Here is a 13,856-nt window from a genome sequence, read left to right as displayed (position 1 = left end):
CTAATCTAGAAAATAAGGCCTGGTGTCATGCACATGTTTTGTTCTCAGGGAAGGATTTTCCCCTTCTAGAAGGCTGTTTCCATGCATTTATCCCAAGGGGTACTTCAGCATTCTCCATCTTACAAAGTTTTTTGTTTCTGCAGCTGCTCCATTTCTAAGCTGCAATCTGGAGTCTGCTGATTAGATTTACAAAAGAGTTAATTTTAAAAGCAAATTACTCTTAATTAAAAAAAATATTTATGTATTTATGATCTATTTCTATCTTGCTGAGAAATTAACATACCAAAAGTTTTTAAGTGCCACCAAAAGTGGAAGTCACTGTCTGCTGTTTGTCTCATCTTGCTTCAGCATCTCTCCATATCAAATGGAAGTATTCAGGTGGATGCCTCCTTTATGCAGACACTGTGGAATGTACATCCTACATGCTCAGGAAGCAGCATTACAGAAGGTTTGTAATCTTATTTATTATTGAGAAATGTATATAATGTAAATGACCTTTTGTTTCTTTTCACAAGGAGTGGAAAAAAAACACCCTTAGAACATCTAAACCAAAAAATGCTGAATGAAAATAAAGCAGGTGGTCATGGGAGAGAAAAAGAATGGAAGGGAAAACCCCCAAATCCCCAAAATCCAGCTACATCAGCTGGGAATTAACTGGAAACCAGCTGGATAAGTGCTGCAACTTTAGACTAGCAAAGCATAAAGAACTGCTTGAGAGATGAAAACTGGGAGAGCAACAGAAGAGTTTGTCTTCAGCTCAGTTTTAGGGAGTGGGAGCTGCAAAATAAGTCTACAAATGTAGATCTTTGCACAGGCTTTTCAGTCACCTTGTACCAGAGATAACAGAGGAGAGAGAAAGGTACAAGCAGAATGGAAAACACATTTCTCATAGTTCCTGTTCAGATCTCTTAGCTGTGTTGTCCAAGGCTATTTGCTCAGTGTCCTTCCTGGATCTCACAGCAATGATTCCTTCTTGTCTCTGTCATGAGTCAGTGAAAATGAGCTGTCTAAAGACATCCTCTTAATCAGCCCTAAACCCCACACCAAGGGGCTAGGGTTTCTTTCTGGGTACTTGACTGCACTTTACAGCCCTGTTGGAAAAGCACTGCCTCATTCTGCTGGAGAAACATCCTATTGTGCAGGGAAAGGCTCCTCACTGCAGTGGCACTCTGTTACCAGCACTGGCATAGCAAATTGTGCTGCACTTCTGCTGTTCTCTCGAGTGGAAGCCCTCCAAGTTTGGGAATGGCAAATGTCTTCAAGTCAGGATCATTTTGTATCACTTGGCCCTAAAACTAATCACATAATTATTGAGGCTGGAAAAGACCTCTGAGATCATCAGGCCCAGCCTATGACCCAACACCACCACGTCAGCTAAACCATGCCACCAAGTGCCACATCCAAGCTTTCCTTAAACACCTCCAGTGATGGTGACTCCAGCACCTCCCTGGGCAGTCCATCCCAGTGCCTGATCAGCCTTGCTGTGAGGAGCTGCTTCCTAAAATCCAACCTAAACCTCCCCTGGCACAGCTTCAGGCCATGCCCTCTTGTCCTGTCATGAGTTGCCTGGGAGCAGAACCTGACCCCCCCTGACTACAACTTCCTTTTAGGTAGTTGTAGAGAGTGATGAGGTCCCCTCTGAGTCTCCTCTTCTCCAGGCTGAACACCCCCAGCTCCCTCAGCCTCTCCTCATCAGACTTTCCCCCCAGTCTCCTCACCAGGAGCACAGGAGAAACTGAAGCTCTAAGGAAACTGAAAGAGACATTGCACTTCCCTGGGATCAGCCATAATATCTTCAGAGAAGTACTACCTTGGTGCTAAAACTCAGGCACTAGTCTGATCTGACATGTGCTTGGGTGCTTCTAACCCCAAGTGTTTCGACTCCACTCCCCACAGCAGTTCTGTGCACTGGCCCATCAGACACTTGTCTCAGAGTGTTTGTAGCTTTTCATTTTAAGAGCATATGGGACACAGATTTTCCCTTGTAATGCCTCCTGATTGCTTTCTGTGGCAATCAAGTTGGAAGAGACCCTCAGGATCACCAAGTCCAACCCACAATCCTACTCTACAAGGCTCACCCCTAAACCATAGCCCCAAGCACCACAGCCAAACCACCTTGAAACGCAGCCAGGCTTGGGGACTCCACCACCTCCCTGGGCAGCACATTCCAATCCCTGACCACTCTTGCTGGGAAAAAATGTTTCCTAATCTTCAGTCTACACCTACCCAGTGGCAGCTTAAGGACATTCCCTCTTGTTCTGTCACTAATGACCTGTGAGAAGAGACCAGCAGCAGCCTCTACACAACCTCCTTTCAGCTAGCTGTAGAGAGCAATGAGGTCTCCTATTCAGCTGCTTGTCCAGGTCCCTTTTTGCCAGCAGCTTTCCCCACTGCCCCAAGCCTGCAGCATTGCTTGGGGTTGTTGTGCCCCAAGTGCAGGACCTGGCACTTGACCTGGTTGAAGCTCCTCCTGTTAATGTTGGCCATGGATCCAATCTACCCAAGTCCCTCTGTTAGAGCCTCCCTCCCCTGGTGTAGACCAGCATTGCCACCCAACTCGGTGTCATCTGCAGACTTCCTGCTGACACTCTTTGGGCACCCTCATGATGTAAAAGTGTTTCCTGATGTTCAGATGAATCCTCCTGCATTTCATTTTGTGTCCATTGCCCCTGGTCATGTCACTGGGCACTGCTGAAGAAACCCTGACTCTTTCTTCTTTACATGGATGAGTTTGCTTCTCACAGAGCCTTTTCTTTTGTCTAGGTCATACAGCCCAGTTCTCTCAGCCTTTCCTAGGCTGAGGTGCACCAGTCTTTAAAGCTGCTTTTTTGGGCTCAGCTTTCGCTGTGTAGGCACTTCTCAGAGTGGTTTAGGTGATCAATGACTGACTATGGCTGTAAGGCTTAGGAGTCTAGCTCAAGCTGACTCGGCAGACGGGGCAAGTGAGATTTCCTGAGGCTAAAATTGGGCTGGAGGTCAGGCAGCACACTTTGTGTGATATTTGAAGTACTTCTGATGGAACAGAAGTATCAGGAAAGTTAGGGGTTTGGGTTTTGGTTTTTGTTCATGGGTTATCCCCTCCCCCCAGCCCTTCTTTCTTCAGTGTGACCTTTGTGTTAATTTGCAACAGGATAATTGCAAGTTGCTGTTTTCCTCATTTAAGAATTTATCCTAAATTGGCTGCACAGTGTGGAAGTTTCCTTTTACCCTTCCTCCTTTATGTGTGTTTGTTCTTTTAAAAGGAATTAATTTTGCTTGCAAGGTCAGAACAGTTTGGACCAAGGGTCTGATGAATCATTCTCCTCCTACACTGTTTTTTATTCTCCTGGTGAGGTGGAGTGCCTGTTTTTGACCTGTAGTCTTTGTGTTAAATGGGTTGGAAAGTTAGCTTCCATTAAACATAATCTGCAGAGCTGCTAAGTGTTTTTCTGTCCTCTGTCTCCTGCTGCTGCTGTGCAGTTTTGATTTGGACACAAATCATAAATGTCAGAACAAATTGATGAACTCACCAAATTATTTTGCACTGAGAACATTTACATTTTATCCAGGGGGAGGAAACTCTGGGACTGTACATTTGATTTGGCTCTTACCTAAAGCATTCCATTTTCAAAGCAGTAACTTTGAAATAAGTTTTCAATTTCCTTTTCTGGCCTCAGAACCTTAATTTCATTTTTAAATGCTAAGAGATTGCTTTTTTTTTGTCTTCACTTCCAGAAGAAATATTTGTATCTGCAAAAGATACCCAAGAACCTGTCACCATGCTAGGTCTGCTGATCTTCGGTTGTGAGGGGAAATTTGGAAAACAAATTCCCCCTAGGTGGTCTGCAGTTTTCACCTTTCTTGGAGGGTGTGGTTTTTCTACTGTCAGTGTTGAACCCAATGAGCAAATGTGCTTCTTCTCCAGGGTATCTCCTTGGAGGGCATGTGGTGCGTTTGTTCCATGGCCATGATGAGTGCTTGACAATTCCATCGACAGACCAGAATGATTCACAGCACAAGTAAGTGGTGGGGCATGCTTATGCATTTCCTTCTCTCAAGAAAGAAATTCTGCATTGCCAGTTGAACTTGGGGTGAGATTGAACACTTTTTGCAGCAATTAGTCAGTGACATGGTTACAAGAAGTTGAGACCTACTAAGCAGAAAATCAGTCATGGGTCCTTTCATGGTTGACATTCAAGCAGTTGATTTCCACTGAGATTTCAACCTCTTCTGTGACAGAATCACAGGATTGTCAGGGTTGGAAGGGACCTCAAGGATCATCCAGTTTCAACCCCCCTGCCAGGTTGCTCACAGCCACATCCAGCCTGGCTGCAAAAAGGCTTCCACCACCTCCCTGGGCAGCCTGTTCCAGTCTCTCACCACCCTCATGGGGAAGAACTTCTTCCTATGGTCTAATCTATATTCTCCCCTTGGATCCATTCCCCCCAGTCCTGTTTCTCCCAGACACCCTAAAAAGTCCCTCCCCAGCTTTCTTGTAGCCCCCTTCAGATACCGGAAGGCCGCAAGAAGGTCACCTCGGAGCAGTCTTCTCTCCAAACTGCACAACCCCAAGTCTCTCAGTCTATCCTCATAGGAGAGGAGCTCCAGCATAGAAGAGGTGCTCCTTGGCTTGCCTTTCATCTGTGCTACTAGAAACAGAAGGAAACATTAACAGAGAAGATAATAAATTAAAAGAAGAAACCCTAAAAACTCCCTGAAAGTTCAGTGCTACAATGGCTTTCATTTCTTCTATCCACTGCACCTCTCTTCAAGTGCTTGCTCTGTCAAATTTGATTAAAACCTGCAGACAATTAAATCATATTAGCTAGACTAAATCATTTTTGTATTAAACATAAATCTGCAGTGGTTGTGCAGCATGTTTCTTATTAATTGAGTTTAGCTTTGCATTTTGCTGATGGAGAAAGGCACAGCAAGCTAAATCATTTTGAGACACAAAACCCCAGGCATTAGAAATTATATTCAGTGAAGCATTTCTATACCCATGGTGGGCAAAGGAGTTATGCTTTAGGTAACATTCAGTTACATCAAGTAAACTTTTCAGCTCTGAGTTTTCTGCTTCCACATTTTTATATGGAGTGAAATATATCTCCAAAGCCAGAAGAAAATCCCAACTGAATCTCAGAGAACTTCACTTTTGTGTACAGAAAAAAAAAAGACAGAACGTTTGCACTGAGTGTGAGTGGTGGGTTGAAATTCTGCCCCCCCCAACATTAAATTTGCCAGCCCAGCTCAGCTGAAAGCAAATGGAAGCTGTATTTACAAGCAAAGATACAACCTGCAATGGAATGCAATGAATATGTACCAAAGAGTCAATATTTACTGTATTTGCAGGTATTTACAATTCATCAATAGCACAAGGACCCTCCTGGCCAAAAAACCCAGGGAAGCTAATAGCTTCTCCCTTCATGCCCCTGTACTTATCCCCCCGTACACAAAAAGGGACAAGAGAAAGGAGCAGAGAGAGATTGTGTTAGACTCAGCCAAAACAATGCATCCAAGGTCAAGCAGAAGCACAAAGTGAGTGTCTTCAAGAGCAAAGAAGAGAGAGAGATTGTTTTGTACAAGTAGTTTAAGTCCCTTATCTCTCCAATGGGGTTGTTTAGAACTATCATTATTTTCCTTTTTACACCCAATAGTAATTTATTTACATTCTACTAATTTTCTGTTCAAGATCTGTGAGGAAGTTTTAAAGGCACAGCCTAAAACTACCACAGTGTGTAAAGTGCACACCTAGCATCAAAATACCAGCAAAGGTATTAGGATCTAGATACCTTCTGTGGGACACAAGGAGGGATGAAGGAGGTCAATGACAGTGGAAATGAATTATTAATTTTGAGCTGAGCTATCAAGTGGTCATTAGAGTCTGACAGAATTAACATCACTAAGATGCATAGGACCAAAGAGTATCCAGGATGAAAGTGGAAAAGAACAACTGCAGACAGTTCTTGTGTGTTCAGTAGAATCATGGAACATACCAGGTTGGAAGGGTCTTCAAAAGATCACATTGAGAGTCCAGTAATGAAGATGAATTGATGCTAGGGCTTTGTGTTGTCATTCTTTTATCTTGATCCTGGAGTATTAAAAACATTATTGAAGCGGGCAAGACGTGTAGTACATAGAATCCTAGAATGGGTTGGGCTGGAAGGTACCTCCAAAGGTCATCCAGTCCAGCCCCCTGCAGTCAGCAGGGACCACTAGATCAGGTTGCTCAGAGCCTTGTCCATCCTGACCTTGAATACATCCAGGGATGGAGCCTCAACCACCTCCCTGGGCAACCTGTTGCAGTATTCCATCAGCCTCCTGGTGCAGAACTTGTTCCTCACATCCAATCTCAATCTGCTCTGCTCTCATTTCAAACCATTGTCCCTTGTCCTGTCCCTGCAGGCCTTTGGGAACAGTCCCTCTGCAGCCTTCTTGTAGCCTCCTTCAGGTCCTGGCAGGCTGCTCTTAGGTCTGCCTGGAGCCTTCTCTTCTCCAGGCTGAACACCCCCAGCTCCCTCAGCCTGTCCTCACAGCAGAGCTGCTCCAGCCCCTGATCACTTTTGTGCCCCTCCTCTGGATCTTCTCCATCAGGCCCATGTCCTTCCTTGGTAATTCCATCTTGGTAATCATAGTTCTTACCTCTGGCAAAACTATGACAAAATTTATCATTAGAAACTGATGAAAACATTGTTGGATAATCATGGATTAAATAATGTTGCTGAAATGTTCAACCCACCTTCCCTTTAGACAGTAAGAAAGATGTGAAGAGAAAGAGCCTCTGCCAGAAAGGTGTGAAAGCATGAGACAGGCTGGCTGCTCATGTTGCTCAAAGGAAAATTAACCCAGTAAACTGCTGCAAGGTGCCTGCACTTCTGCAAAGAATCTGGGGAATCTTGTGCAACTCAAACTTTGCCTGGGGTTGAACCCTTCTCTCTTGCTCAAGTGATGTACTGCAGTACATTAAAATTATCAAGGATGTGACTTTCTTATTGGTGCCTACCTGGAGGGCTGACCAGGTTCTGACCAGGCTCACTGTTCACACACAGATGTTGCTATGTCACTCTCTCAAATGGAGAAGAACCAGTTGTGTCATCCTCTGGCACTGCTTGACTGTGTGAACAGCTTTCTGAGTGTCCACTGAGCATTTGCTACAGGAATTTGTGAGCTTTATCATACCAAGGTTTTGTTTTATCATCACCCACATTTTTGTCTTTTAATAAGAATGTTAGAAGCCATTCTAGTCATTCTCCAGCCCTATGGGGAAGGACCTGGGAGTGCTGGTGGATAACAAGTTCTGCATGGCACAGCAATGTGCTCTGGGGGCCAAGGAGGTCCTGGGGGGCATTCAGAGGAGTGTGTGCAGCAGAGCCAGGGAGGTTCTCCTCCCCCTCTGCTCTGCCCTGCTGAGACCTCACCTGGAATATTGCATCCAGTTGTGGGCTGCCCAGTTCAGGAGGGACAGGGATCTGCTAGAGAGAGTCCAAGGGAGGGCTCCAAGGATGCTGAAGGGACTGGAGCAGTGCCTGGGGAGGAGAGGCTGAGAGCCCTGGGGCTGGTTAGTGTGGAGAGGAGAAGACTGAGAGGGATCTGATCAATGTCTATGAATAGCTGAGGGCTGGGGGTCAAGAGGGACAGGGACAGGCTCTGCTCAGTTGTGCCCTGGGATAGGACAAGGAGCAATGGAGAGAAACTCCAGCACAGGAGGTTCCATCTCAACCTGGGAAGGAACTTCTTGACTGGGAGGGTCCCAGAGCACTGGAGCAGGCTGCCCAGAGAGGTCTTATTCTCTGGAGCCTTTCCAGAGGCTAGATATGTGTCTGTGTGACCTGTGCTGGATTCTCTGGTCCTGCTGTGGCAGGGGGTTGGACTGGAAGATCTCTGGAGGTCGCTTCCAACCCCTAACATCCTCTGATCCTGTGATCCTGGGAATGAAGTCTTTGATGCTGTATTCATGCAGGTAACCATTCATGTATGCCAGGTGTGTACTTGTGTTGTACTCACATATTGAGCATCAGCAATTTAGATTAGCCTCTTGGGCACTGTATGAATTGCTTGTCTTTAAGAATGATGAATCACAGAACATTAGAGGTTAGAAGGGACCTCCAGAGATCATCCAGTCCAACCCCCCTGCCAGAGCAGCATCACCCAGGGGAGTCTGCACAGGAATGCATCCTGGTGGGGTTGGAAAGTCTCCAGAGAAGGAAGACTCCCTATGGAGTAACAAGAAAAGTTTCTCAGCCACTTTAATGTCAAATTATTTGATGAGCTCCCAAGAAAGAGAAGCTTCATGGATAAGTCCCCCTGGGACACTGGAGTGTGTGTTTTGCTCACTGATGAGTAGGAGGCTTCTGTCCATTCAACTCCACCCATTTTGCAGAGAGGAGGCAAGTCCTACACAGAGGAGTAAGTTATTAATGGCAACAAAGCTCATAAAGGGCCTGGAGCACATCACCTACAACATCTCAGGGAGCTGGGGGTGTTCAGGCTGGAGAAGAGGAGGCTGAGGGAGACCTCACTGGTCTCTACAGCTCCCTGAAGGGAGGTTGGAGTGAGGAGGGGACAGCCTCTGCTCCTTGATGGCAAGGGACAGGAGCAGAGGGAATGGTTCCAAGCTGCACCAGGGGAGGTTGAGGCTGGATGCTAGGAAATATCTCTTCAATGAAAGGGCTCTCAGGCATTGGAATAGTCTGCCAAGGGCAGTGCTGCAGTCACCATCCCTGGAGATGTTCAAACAGTGTGTGGAGCTGGTGCTTAGGGACATGGTTTAGTGGTGACCCTGCAGTGCTGGGTCAAGGGGTGGACTGGATGAGCTTGGAGGTCTCTTCCAAGCAGATAGATTCTGTGATTCTGTGTAAGACAAACACAAGAGGATGATCTTCTGAATCTTTACAGTAGGAAAGTTCTGTATGAAACTGGAGGAGCTGGGGTGCGGGCACGGTCGCTGTGGAGAGTAGAACCCCTGCGGATAAGGTAATGCTATTTTGTGACTCTTCTGTTAGCAACCTTTGTTATGTTAGCAGCAATTTGATTGTCCCAGGCCCCTTGAGCAGAGCATGAATGTGTTCTTCTGTACGATGTATGCTGGCATGTTCGTCACCAGCAATCAGTGTGATACAATCATGCAGCGACTCTCAGTGCTGGCAGACTTCTTTTAGTCCATTTGGGTGTCCTTCTCTCTGTCCCGTCTCAAAAGCTGTGTTGCCTATGAGATATGTCTGCCTGGGGCATTGTTTCTGAGCAAAAGAAAACGTTTTCCTGGGTTTCACTTGGGGTTTTAGAAGCATGGATAGAAATCAGAACAGTAATATGGGTGCTTTTTGCCTTTGTTAGATGCTCTCTCCTTGGCTGTCTGTTAACTTGCTGCCAGTGCCACTTCGATACATACCCTGAGGGCACAGATGTCTTACCTTGGCTGCCCCTCTGAACTCTGTGTTTGTGACTGCCAGTGACATACCCTGTGACAGGTTTAAGACCAATGTCCTAATTGTAAATAAAAGTTATCCAGAGAATTCGAGGGAGTCCAGGGGAATGGACATCTCCAAGGGGAATATAGAGAGAGAATATAAGAGAGATCTTTATCCCATTCCATTGGTCTGCAAAGTTTCTATACAATCTGAAGCACAGCTTGCTCTTCCCTCTTCTTGCTTCTTTCCCCCCTTTTTCCTCTTCTGGCTTTGCTTGCTCATTCTGTTTGAGTTATGGTAAGAACAGTGGCAGGGACAGGAAGAGATAATATTTGTTAGCTGGCAGCAGCCTCTGGGCTTTGTGCAGGGGGGGCTGGGGCTGTTGTTGGTTCTAAGTATGTGTATGTCTTTGGTTTATTACCTTTCATATTTAGTTTACTTTTGTATTTAATCTACTTTTGTAAATATTATGTTCATTTAACTGCCAAATTCTGAGTAGGTAGTGGGTATTTAGCTTTTGGGGGGCAAACCTCACATTCTGTCTGGTGTAAAACCAGCACAGACCCTCCTAGGTGACAGAGGTGTAGGAGAGTTCTTTGGATTGCTGAGCCCTCCTTCAAGATCAATTAGTTTGCTTAGGCAGCCAGCTGAATGACAGGAGGTATTGCCCACCTCAGTGTTTTGCATAAACATGTAGGATTGGTTTTTTATGGACACCACAGAGAGGGTATAGAAACCAGTACATTAAAGCTGTGCTGCTCTCCAAGTTTCCCTTTGCAAATGTGTTAACAGCTTTGTCTCTGTTTTTAATGCACATATTGAAATCAAAAGGCAAAATGTACGTAGCACCTCCTGCTTTCTGAACATCCTTTAAAGTCTTGAGTAGAAATCTTAGTTCTGCTTACTTTGAAATTATTTTTGATGTCTCCTACATTTAGCTGGAGTGGAAGTAACATGAGATGGGGAGAGCCTTTCCGTCTTCGACATATCACCACAGGGAAGTACTTGGCTCTGAGTGAAGATGAAGGACTTGCAATGTTAGACAGGGAAAAGTCAGACACAACATCTACTGCCTTTTGTTTCAGAGCATCAAAGGTAAGTAGCAGCCATGCAAAGTTGGCTTAAATGTGGAGCACTTGACTATGAGGTCTGAGTTGGTTCAATGACCTCACTAAATGAAAGCAATTGACAAGGGTTGTGCATTTAAAGACCAAGGTAAGAATCAAACAAAAGTTTCCTTGAGGAAGAATGGGGATGCTGAATAAATTCCAGATAAAACTACAAAGGTGAACAGGTTGAAACCCAACAAGATTGGAAGCTAATAAAATGCAAGACACAGTGGTTTAATATCAATGCTTTAATCATAGAATCACAGAATTGCTTTGGTTGGAAAAGACCTGTGAGGTCATCAAGTTGAACCATTGTCCTGACACCACCATGGCCATTAAACCAAGTGTCAAGTCTACACCTTCTTGCATACCTCCAGGGATGGCGACTCCACACCTCCCTGAGTAACCTCTTCCAATGCCTGACCCCCTTCCAGTACCAAAATTTTGCCTAATATCCAATCTAAACCTCCCTTGGCACAATTTCAGGCCATTTTCCTTCATTCTGTCACTTGATCCTATGGAGAAGAGACCAACCCCCACCTCCTTTCAGAGAGCTGTAGAGAGCAATGAGATCTCTTCTCATTCTCATCTTCTGCATACTAAACAATCCCAGTCCCTTCAGCTGCTCCTCATAAGTGTTATTCTTCAGGCCTTTCACCAGCTCTGTTGCCCTTCTGGACACATTCCAACAACAAAATGTTCTTCTTGTGGTGAGGGGCCCCAAACTGAACACGGTGTTGAAGGTGCAGCCTCACCAGTGTCAAGTACAGGGGCACAATCTCTCCCCTGCTGTTGCTGGCCACACCATTGCTCATCCAGGCCAGGATGCTCTTGGTTTTCTTGGTCACCTGGGCACATTGCTGGTTCATGTCCAGCCAGCTGTCAGCCAGCACCCCCAGGTCCTTTTTCTGCAGGACAACTTTCCAGCCACTCTCCCCCAAGCCCGGTAGTGTTGCATGGGATGGTTGTGACCCAAGTGCAGGACCCAGAACTTGGCCTTGTTAAACCTCATGCAAGTGAGCTTGTCCCAACACTCCAGCCTGGCCAGGTTCCTCTGCAAAGCCTTCCTGCCTTGGAGCAGATCAGCACTTCTGCCCAACTTGGTGTCACCTCCAAACTTACTGAGGGTGCACTCCATCCCTCACCCAGATTATTGTGATGTTACTCATTGCAGTACTATCTGTCATCATTTAATTGAGTGGGATTCAGTTCAGTGGGGTAGGACTCTGCCCTTGCAGTTCTTTCTGCAGTGTTTAATGGGTGAGTTGCAAGGAGAATGTAGTCAGCGATCTCCAAACCATGTTTTCAAACTCTGCTCCTCAGTGAGGTGCTAATTGCATGTTCCCAGCACTGTTTCCAGCTGAGGAAAAGTGCACTAGTGAGAGAGAATGGAGAGTGATGGTGGAGGTGGGCCACGGTAAGAACTTTTGCCCAGAGAGTGAGAGAGTTTTACACTGAAGATGAGGAAAAGTTGTTACATTCTTTCATGATGCTGATTGCCACAGCTGAGAAGTTAACTGTTCCTTGTAACTCCAAATGCTGAGTGGTCCCTAAAGGGCAGTAAAAAAGAATCTTTATCCTAGATAAAATCTTCATTAAAGGTCTTTGTTAGAATAACAAAGCAAATAAGTTTTCAACTTGTTCAGAAGAACAATATTTACTTTATTGATGTGACTACATGCAGTCTGCAGAGAAATTTTATTTTGGCAACTCAAAATAACTGGAAAACTGTCAGGAAATTTCCTTAGATTGCTAGGTGCTCACCAAATCCTTTTCATTCTTCTCCAGTGTACAGGCTAGGCAGTGTAGATTGGGGATTTGCTGTGCAGGGGCATTTATTTCTGCTGTAATTTATTCCCATTTCCCATGTGAGGATGATCAGGGGTCTGGAGCTCCTCTCCTATGAGGACAGGCTGAGAGAGTTGGGGTTGTTCGGTCTGGAGAAGAGAAGAATCCAAGGAGACTTTCTTGTGGCCTTCCAGTATCTGAAGGGGGCTACAAGAAAGCTGGGGAGGGACTTTTGAGGGTGTCAGGGAGTGATAGGACTGGGGGGAGTGGATCCAAGCTAGAGGGGGGGAGAATATAGATTAGACCTTAAGAAGAAGTTCTTCAGCATGAGGGTGGTGAGACACTGGCAGAGGTTGATCAGGGAGGTGGTGGAAGTCTCATCCCTGGAGGTTCTTGCAGCCAGGCTGGATGTGGCTGTGAGCAGCCTGCTGTGGTGTGAGGTGTCCCTGCCCATGGCAGGGGGGTTGGAACTGGGTGATGCCTGAGGTCCCTTCCAACCCTGACAATTCTGTGGTTCTGGGAAACCATGGCAGGCTGGTGAGGCTGCTGAGCCTTTATATTGGAAGGCAACAGTTCTGTAGTGCTTATGAGCACAGAGCCTTCCCCAGAGCAGATGGAATCCTGTTTTGAAATGGGATGTTCTCATTCCAGCACAGTACTTGGCTCAGTGCACTCTGTGAAGCGGAGCCTTGATTCTGCTTATAAATTTCTTTGAGAACAGGCATAGTGAAGAAGAAGAGGAGCAGCATGTTTAAAAATACTTCTTTCAAAATGTTTGTAGCCCAGAATCGGCTTTTGAGATTTCATCATTTGTTTCCATGATGGCAGTGAAGGAGTTATTGGTGGAGCTGCAGCAGGGGATGTTCTGACACGCTCAGAAGCCACACATGACTTATGCAGAAAGAGTCAAGATCATTTGAGTACTACTGCCAGCACGTAGCTGTCTTAGAGTCTCAACATGGCATTAGAATCAGAGAATCACTAAGTTTGGAGAAAACTTTCAAGATCATCGAGTCCAACCCTAAGCCAGCAGCCATGGCTACTAAACCATGTCTACAGCTTCTTGAACACCAGCAGGGATGGTGACTCCACCACCTCCTTGGCAGCCTCTTCCAACCTCTCACCACTCTCTCAGCAAACTCTCATCCTATTGCTGGTTACTTGGGAAAAGTGACCAACCCCAGCCTCACTCCAGCCTCCTTTCAAGAGAATTGTAGAGAGCAATGAGGCCTCCCCTCAGCCTTCTCTTCTCCAGGCTAACCAACCCCAGCCTGAGGACGTTGTAATGGTTTAGCAGCAATCATCCATATGCAGCATCCCCCCTGCCTGTGCCCCCTTCCCATCTGGTTCAGGAGCAGGCTTAGGGGGGAAACTTGCAGCAGTCTTTCAGTACTTAAAGGAGGCCTTTAGGAAAGGTAGTGACAGTCTTTTAGCCACAGGCCAAGGAGTGATGGTTTTAAACTACAAGAGGGAAGATTTGGGCTAGATAGAAGAAAGAAATGTTTTACACTGAAGGTGGAGAAAAGCTGGAACAGGTTGCCCAGGGTGGAGTTAGAAGCTCCATCCGTGGAAA

At 45.9% G+C, this 13,856-nt stretch overlaps 1 protein-coding gene across 1 annotated transcript in view; it reads left to right on the top strand.

Annotated features, from left to right (window-relative positions):
• Positions 1 to 13,856, top strand: part of RYR3 (ryanodine receptor 3) — a 249,302-nt gene that overhangs the window by 69,429 nt on the left and 166,017 nt on the right. Inside the window, exons 7-10 of the mRNA XM_054400698.1 lie at positions 349 to 448; positions 3,905 to 3,998; positions 8,878 to 8,952; positions 10,325 to 10,481. Coding sequence (XP_054256673.1) covers positions 349 to 448; positions 3,905 to 3,998; positions 8,878 to 8,952; positions 10,325 to 10,481 — 426 coding nt within the window. The remainder of the gene's footprint in view (positions 1 to 348; positions 449 to 3,904; positions 3,999 to 8,877; positions 8,953 to 10,324; positions 10,482 to 13,856) is intronic.

This window comes from Indicator indicator, chromosome 4 (genome assembly GCF_027791375.1).
Source record: "Indicator indicator isolate 239-I01 chromosome 4, UM_Iind_1.1, whole genome shotgun sequence".
NCBI classification, from domain to species: Eukaryota; Metazoa; Chordata; class Aves; order Piciformes; family Indicatoridae; genus Indicator; species Indicator indicator.
Note: the sequence above shows the minus strand (reverse complement) of the source record. Positions and strands in the feature narration are given on the sequence as shown.